An 8,263-nucleotide genomic window follows, 5' to 3' on the forward strand; every position below is an offset into this window, starting at 1 on the left:
CCGACCTGGAGGAGGTGGACCTGCTCACATACCGTAACCTGCAGGGCATCCTCCACCTGGAAAACAGTGGAATCACAGAGGACAACTTCCATGTGGTGAGACTGATGGAGAGCTGACTCACACCCTTGTTGACCCTCAGCTGATGCATATTTGATATTTTTGAGGCCTCTGCTAATTGGGCTCCAAACAGAATCAAGTGTGTTGTGTCATTAACCCATAAAAACCCAAACATCCACTGCTGACCAAAACCATCTACTGATCTAATCCACTAATCCTATCAATACGTGCAAATAACTGGTGTCAAATGCAGTTCTTTGTCTTTTCATGGTCATCAGATATGACCCATTTGGATGTTCAGCGGCTCCGTAGTTACCGTGGAAACACTGTCATCTTCTACAACGCTGATTCTCCAGTCAAGCCCATGGAGTTGGATCAATGACGGTGGATGGACACACTGGGTTTATGTTCAGCTAATGACAGATTTTGGTTTAAAAGTCACTTTTTCTTCAGTTTTGTCTATGGTTGCTATAGTAACCCTGTATTTTAATCTGAACCTTTATGAACATCTACATGATCAGTAAATTAAATATGTAGGAAAATACCAGTTTTTCACAAAAAATGCAAAAAAAAAAAAGAGATAATATTAAAATAAATGGTGATAAATCACTTCCAAAAGGTTAAATATAGAGACAAAATAATTTGCTTGACTGTCACAAAAAAAGCAGTGGGTCTTTATGGGTTAAACTAATTTCTTTCACAGTTATGTGCATAAGAGCCTAAATTACACTGTTAGATGGATTTGGGTTCTGTTTAGGCTGGAACTTCCCACCGTTGACCTCTCGTCGTCTCTGTCCTCTTTTCATTTTCTGAAGATGATCCCACTGGATTCCTTCATGGCCCACAGTGCAGATGGAAGGCTGGTACCTGTGGTTCCTGGAGGTCAGAACATTTCTCTGACTTTTGTGAACCGCACTGAATATGTAGAGAGAGCACTGGACTACAGACTGCATGAGATGGACTCACAGGTGAGTGTGTCCACGCCGTGTCACCACTACTACACCTGAAGACACCACCTCTGATGGCAGGGGCAGCGGTGGACACGAAACATGCATGATAATTATATGACCTGTTTTCAGGGATGGAGTTAGGGATTGTCATGAACTGACACTAATGGGGTTTTTGGTTCTAAAACATAGACAATATGATAATAATAATAATAATAATAATAATCATCATCATCATCATCATCATCATCATTATTATTATTATTATTATTATTATAACTTTATTTCTATAGCACCTTTAAAACTGAGTTTACAAAGTGCTATGACGGACAAAGCATAGTATGCACGGTTTGCAGAAATGAACAAAGCTAAAGAAAAGTTATTTTTGTTCTATAAATACCCTTTAAAACTCGAAAACACTCAGAGAAGGCAGAGCTCTGCTCAGGTAGATGAAGCAGCCCTCAGCTGAATAACCCTCAGCGTTCCAAAAATACCTCCAGGAAAACTGAAAAAAATCTGCACACAAAAATCTACAGATAAAGAATTTAACTACAATGTCTGTTCTGACCTTTGACCTTTCAGGTGGCAACTTAAATCCAAACCTTGTATGACTAGACTAGACGTTAATAATGAAAATATATGTGGTAAATCAAATAAAATCAGATGTGGGTTCTCTCTGGTCCTCTGGCTCCTCCCACCATCCAAACACATGCTCTGATAGGTTCATGGGTTCTCTCTGGTCCTCTGGCTCCTCCCACCATCCGAACACATGCTCTGATAGGTTCATGGGTTCTCTCTGGTCCTCTGGCTCCTCCCACCATCCAAACACATGCTCTGATAGGTTCATGGGTTCATCTAAATCCCCCATAGGTGTGAATGTGACAGTGTGTTTGTCTGTATATGTTCAGTCTGGGATGAACTGGTCACATGTCCAGGGTGAACCCCGCCCTCACCCATAAGTAGCTGGGATAGGCTCCGCCCCTGTGACCCTAGTGAGGATAAAGCAGGTTCAGAAAATGAATGAATGAGTTTTAACTGACATGACATTTATAGAAAATAGAATAGAATAGAAGAGCTCTTTATTGTCACTGTCACAGGAACAACGAACATTTGTTTAGCAGCAAAAACAATGAATGCAAAAAAGGACAATACAAATATGACACAAAATACTGAAAAATGTAAGCAATTTTTAAAAGAGTCCCATTTGAACAAATTAGATTTTTGACTGATTTTTTTTTTTTTTTTTTTTACCATTTGAACTTGAGGAGAAAACTAAATCGTCGGCTAAAATGTCCTTAGGGGGTCAAATGAGTGTCCATTTGTGTCCAGAACAGTTGTCCTACAGTCACAGAAGTGTGTGTAAATAATGCTAATCCATTTGTGCACAGACTACTGATATTCTCTGACAGTGGAAGCTCTATTTTCATAAATATTGGATTTGGAATAGCACGTGGATGTGAAAACTTTGCTGGTGGACGGACGTGACATTACCCATGATGCTCTGGTCAGTCCCAGTACTTTATTAGGAATAAACTTCTAGACTTCCTATTGCTAATTGTGCTCTTCTTCATAAATGTTGGTATTGTGGATCTAAAACAATCCCAGCTGACACAAAACACTAAATGTGTCAGTGGACGGATGTGACATGGTTGTTGTGGATCCCATCATACTGATGCTCTGCAGCCATGTCAGCGTTTACACTAATGATCCCTGTGCAAAAACTAGGAGCACTATTATTTATTGGATAGTTTAGCATCAGACTAAAGAGGAAAGAACAATCTAGAATTGTTCTTTGTGTCTAAAAATGCTTCTTATTGTAAAAGTGTTGATGTAAACAGTGCTGTGTGCCATTCTTCATGTATGTGTTGGTGGAACAGAAGCAGGATGGATCAGCACCATACTCCAGATTGAACCTGTACAAATAAAACATGTGATATGGAGGAGAGAATCTGGGAAGAAAAACTGGGGAATCCAAAAGAAGAGAAGATTTGTTTTTCAGCTCAGTTCAGTTCAAATAGAACTTGTCCATTTGTGACATGAAAATATAGCATTAATTGTGCTGAAATGGTTCATGTTTGAGCTGAAAACATAGTTCATATGAGCATCAACATGTTGAACAGAACTGAAATCCTGTCCATTTGAACAACTGTCATTTACCAACACAGAGTTCCTTTGGATTCACTGAGACTGATTTAATATGAACACAGACACAGAAGAGCTGTGAGCACATGTGAGCTGCTGTAGTCACTGTCATGAGGAACTCCTAACAGACACATTTAATGCCGATACAAACAACCATCTCTGCTCAGAAAATCATTAATTTTGTTCAACTGAAATTCCAAACAAACGAGGTTAAAGCATGGTGCTCAGACAGATGTGGTGTAGAGGACACATTAGAGTCCAATCAAACATGCTTTGATAGACTTTGGTGTGGGCGTCCCTCCACACAAACTCTGGTCTTTTCAAACACAGCGCGTCCACCTCTGTGCATTAGTGATCCCGGTGCAGCCTGTTTGTTGTGGTGGTTCCCTTCATCTGGCCTTCAGAAGGATCAAAGCTGACGTGGTGGTGGGTGTGTTGTGTCCAGGTGGCAGCAGTCAGAGAGGGCATGTCCACCATCATCCCCGTGCCCCTCCTCTCCCTGCTGACGGCCCAGCAGCTGGAGCAGCTGGTGTGCGGCCTGCCGGAGGTCTCGGTCGACATGCTGAAAAAGCTGGTGCGTTACCGTGACATCACCGAGAGCCAGCAGCTCATTAGCTGGTTTTGGCAGAGTTTGGAGGAGTTCACCAATGAGGAGCGGGTGCTTTTTCTACGCTTCGTCTCCGGACGCTCCAGGTTGCCCTCCAACCCTGCTGATATTACACAGAAGTTCCAAATCATCAAGGTCGACAGGGTAAGAGCATCACTGAGAAAATATGTCAAAAACAAACAAACAAACAAACATGTGTAATGTGATAGTTTGGGATTGTATGGGGTACAAGAACACATTTTTACAGAAGCACAAGGAACTGAAACAGACCGATGTACTGCTGTGGACCACGGTTCTAATTAGAGCTGAGAACCGTTATTTAATAAAACTGTTAAATAATAATAAATAAAATATAAACAAAAAAGAAAACCAAAAAAACAAAATTAACCTCCACAATATCTGCATTTGAATAAATACCTAAAAATATTAGAGCTGCAACCGATTAATCGATGAGGTGTTTGAAGCCAATGCAAAAATTCACAATTCAATTAATCGACTCGAATTGATTGAAGGGAAATATTCTGTCAGTTTTCCGGAACTGAAGCTTCTTTGTGCATCACAATAAGTGTCCGTGTGAAACACAAGAGTGGAACCAATGTTTAACAGCAGAGAAATGAAGGAAGCAAAGCTGCAGATTCAGGAGAACTGGGGTTGAATGATTTTTTTTGGATCACTTTGAGTCGATTAATCGGTTGTAGCTCTAGTTCTAATGGTTTTGGATTTTTCATTCTAGTTGAGTTTTATTTAGTTTTCATTTTTTTTCTCTAATTCAGTTCATTTTAATTCGTTTTTAGAGCAGGTTTGATAGTTTTTATTAGGTTTCATTATTTTCTAAATGCTTAGTTGTAGTTCAGTTGTAGTTTAGTTGTAGTTCAGTTGTAGTTCAGTTGTAGTTTAGTTGTAGTTCAGTTGTAGTTCAGTTGTAGTTCAGTTGTAGTTCAGTTGTAGTTCAGTTGTAGTTTAGTTGTAGTTCAGTTGTAGTTCAGTTGTAGTTTAGTTGTAGTTCAGTTGTAGTTCAGTTGTAGTTCAGTTGTAGTTTAGTTGTAATTTAGTTGTAGTTCAGTTGTAGTTCAGTTGTAGTTCAGTTGTAGTTTAGTTGTAGTTCAGTTGTAGTTCAGTTGTAGTTCAATTGTAGTTCAGTTGTAGTTCAGTTGTAGTTCAGTTGTAGTTTAGTTGTAGTTCAGTTGTAGTTCAGTTGTAGTTCAATTGTAGTTCAGTTGTAGTTCAGTTGTAGTTCAGTTGTAGTTTAGTTGTAGTTCAGTTGTAGTTCAGTTTTAGTTCAGTTGTAGTTCAGTTGTAGTTTAGTTGTAGTTCAGTTTTAGTTCAGTTGTAGTTCAGTTGTAGTTTAGTTGTAGTTCAGTTGTAGTTCAGTTGTAGTTCAGTTGTAGTTCAGTGGTCTCTTTTCTCTTCTTCTCTGTGCTCCTATTCAAATCAATCCCAGACAGGACTCTGCTGCTTTAGTCTCCATGTTTCCAGGTAGAGTGGGGACCAGAAGACGACTGGAAACCACAAGTGAACACAAGTGACGGACCCTTAAATATCATATGGTGCCAGCAGTTAAAATTGTTTGGGGGAAATAAATCGATTTCGTATCAATCCGACGTCGACAAAGATGAAAACGAAGGGAATTTGATCCATAATTTTTATCCGTTTTAGTTAGTTTTGTAAACACACAATACACTTTCAGTTAGTTATGGTTTTTCCTTTTAATTATAGTTTTTATTTATTTCAGTTAACGAAAATATTTTTACAATTCTAGTTTTCGTCATCGTCATGAATTAAAACTAAATTAATTAGAGAAAAAAGTCCAAACTAAATAAAACTAAGCTATAATGAAAAATCCAAAACTATTAGAACCTTGCTTCAGAACTTCAGTTCCCCATCAGCTGTCTGACGGCAAGGTAAAGCATTTAAAATATCATATATATAAAATATTCTAAAGCTAGAATGTACTTAAACTGACATTGATGTTTTTTTTAGACTTTTCTAAGTTGCTCAAATACAGTTTTTGCTCGGGGCCATGTCCACAGCAGTACACGGCTTTGCGTCTGTACCGCTGTGTCATCCTGACCACGAGTTACTGCAACACCTTCAAACAATCCAGAGGAAGACTTTTAAACAGGGCTGTCAAACTCATGGTAGTTCAGGGGCCACATACAACCTGATATGATCTGCAGTGGGCCGGAGCAGTCAAATAATATAAATAATAGAATAAGAACTTATGAACAGTGTCAACTCCAAAGGGTTCTCTATGTTTTTGAGTGAAAAAAGTAAAATTCCATCATGAAAATGTTTACATCTATGAACTGTACTCGAACACAATATGAACAACTTGAAATGTCTTGAGAAAAGTAAGTGCAGTTTTAACAATATTCTGCTTCAGCTGATCATTTTAAACACATGAAAATATTTACATTTACAAACAGAGAAAAATCTGCAGTTGTCATTATTTCTCTGTTCTTCTGATAGTATTGGACTGGTCCGACCCACTTGAGGTTGAATTGGTCTGAATGTGGAACCTGAACTAAAAGGATTGTTCATATCTTAGTGTAATTTTTGCATCTCACAAATTCATCCCAGGGCCGGACTGGACCCTTTGGTGGGCCGGATTTGGCCCCCGGGACACAACAATCCTTTTAGTTCAGGTTCCACATTCAGACCAGTTCAGTCTACAGTGGACAGGACCAGTCCAATACTGTCAGAATAACAGAGAAATAATGACAACTGACAATGTTTCTGTTTGTAAATGGAAATATTTTCATGTATTCACACTGAAACAAAGTATAATTTCACTAAAAATGTGAATGAACAAATATGAACAACCTGAAATGTCTTAAGAGCAGTAAGTACAATTTTAATAATATTCTGTCTGTTATGGAATGTTTTGTGTGTTTGTAGATCCACTGTGATCTGTACGTTACAACGTACATGTGGAAATGAGAAACTGAGGCAGAATAGTGTTCAAATTACACGGATTTTTTCAGTGTGTTCATGTTATTCACATCTTTCGAAAGGATAGTTTGTAGATGTAAACCTGTTCATGATGTAAATTTACTTTTTTCGCTCTAAAACAGAGACAAGTTTGGAGTTGACATTATTTGTATATTCTTCTGTTCTTATTTGTCTGGTCGGGTCCACTGCAGATCAGATTGAGCTGAATGTGGAACTGAACTAACAGGAGTTGGACAGCCCTGCCTTGGCGGGCTGGTTTTGGTTTTGGACCCGGGTCACATGTTTGTTTGACACATGTGCTTTCAAATAAACGTCTGTTACGTGTTCTGTTGTCCAGCCCATCAACGGCCTCCCTACGGCTCAGACCTGCTTCTTCTTGCTCCGCCTCCCGCCGTATACGAGTCAGGCCATCCTGGCCGAGCGTCTGCGTTACTCCATCCACAACTGCCCCTCCATCGACATGGACAACTACATGCTGACCCACAACACCGACCCAGCGGACAGCTCCGACACCGAGGACTGAAACCACCACAGGTCATCAACAGGGTGATGAATGTATCTTCTCCGATGCCATGCATTATATGCACTGAACAGATTTTTATTCGCCAAATATGTACGGTAGTGAAGTTTATTCAACATATGTGTCTTTTTTTTTCAACAGTGTTGTAATTATTGCAGTGCTTACTCTGAATCAAAGCTACAGGGATATGGAATCAAATTTTTAAACATAGGTGAATAAGCCACTATGAAGACGTTAATGTGCCTGTTTGTTTGAAAATATGTATTAATTTAATGACCTGTCCTACGTAGACAGTATTCATGTAAAATAAAGAGTGTTTCAATAAGGATCTTGTTGTGGATTTCTGCTAACAATTGACACTCAGTATGGCAGTGTTCTTCAACCTTGGGGTCGGGACCCCACGTGGGGTCGCCTGGAATTCAAATGGGGTCGCCTGAAATTTCCAGTAATTGATCGAAAAAAACAAAACAAACAAACTTACTAATAAAAAATATATGTTGAGTTGAGAGAGACAATCACAATCCATAAAAGACATGACAAACTGTGAGTGTGAAACTGCAGCGCTGTGCTTCTGTGGTTCTCCATCAGCAGAACAATGACCCAGGGCAGAACATACGGGCCACAGATCACTGTGAAACGCATTTCCACAAGGTAAACATGACAACACAAACACTTTTACTGACAGGAGCCTTTCAAAATACAGTTTTTCTGTTACACTTAGAGTTGTTTTTTTTTGTTTGTTTTAATCAAACTGCCCGGTTTAACCCTTTTTATATATTTACACATTGTAATGTTACCATTTTGTCACAGCCTATAGAGTAGTGTTTTTCAACCTTGGGGTCGGGACCCCACATGGGGTCACCTGGAATTCAAATGGGGTCGCCTGGAATTTTAGTAATTGATAAAAAAAATTAAAACTTACTAATAAGAATGGGAGATAGGGATATTTTCAACATATGTATGTGGAACTGCACAATGAATGGTCAGAGTGCTTGGTAAAAAAAAAATACAAAATAAGTTCCCAACAGGTTCGACAAG

General features: G+C 39.1%; 1 protein-coding gene across 1 annotated transcript in view; it reads left to right on the top strand.

Annotated features, from left to right (window-relative positions):
• Window positions 1–7,553, top strand: part of LOC115429585 (probable E3 ubiquitin-protein ligase HERC1) — a 144,291-nt gene extending 136,738 nt beyond the window's left edge. The window contains 5 exon segments of the mRNA XM_030149173.1: window position 1; window positions 3–95; window positions 873–1,025; window positions 3,592–3,897; window positions 7,043–7,553. The exon segment at window position 1 is cut by the window's left edge and continues 159 nt beyond it. Coding sequence (XP_030005033.1) covers window position 1; window positions 3–95; window positions 873–1,025; window positions 3,592–3,897; window positions 7,043–7,228 — 739 coding nt within the window. The 3' untranslated portion in view covers window positions 7,229–7,553.
• Window positions 7,554–8,263: the final 710 nt, after the last annotated feature.

This window comes from Sphaeramia orbicularis, chromosome 12 (genome assembly GCF_902148855.1).
Source record: "Sphaeramia orbicularis chromosome 12, fSphaOr1.1, whole genome shotgun sequence".
Taxonomy (NCBI): Eukaryota; Metazoa; Chordata; class Actinopteri; order Kurtiformes; family Apogonidae; genus Sphaeramia; species Sphaeramia orbicularis.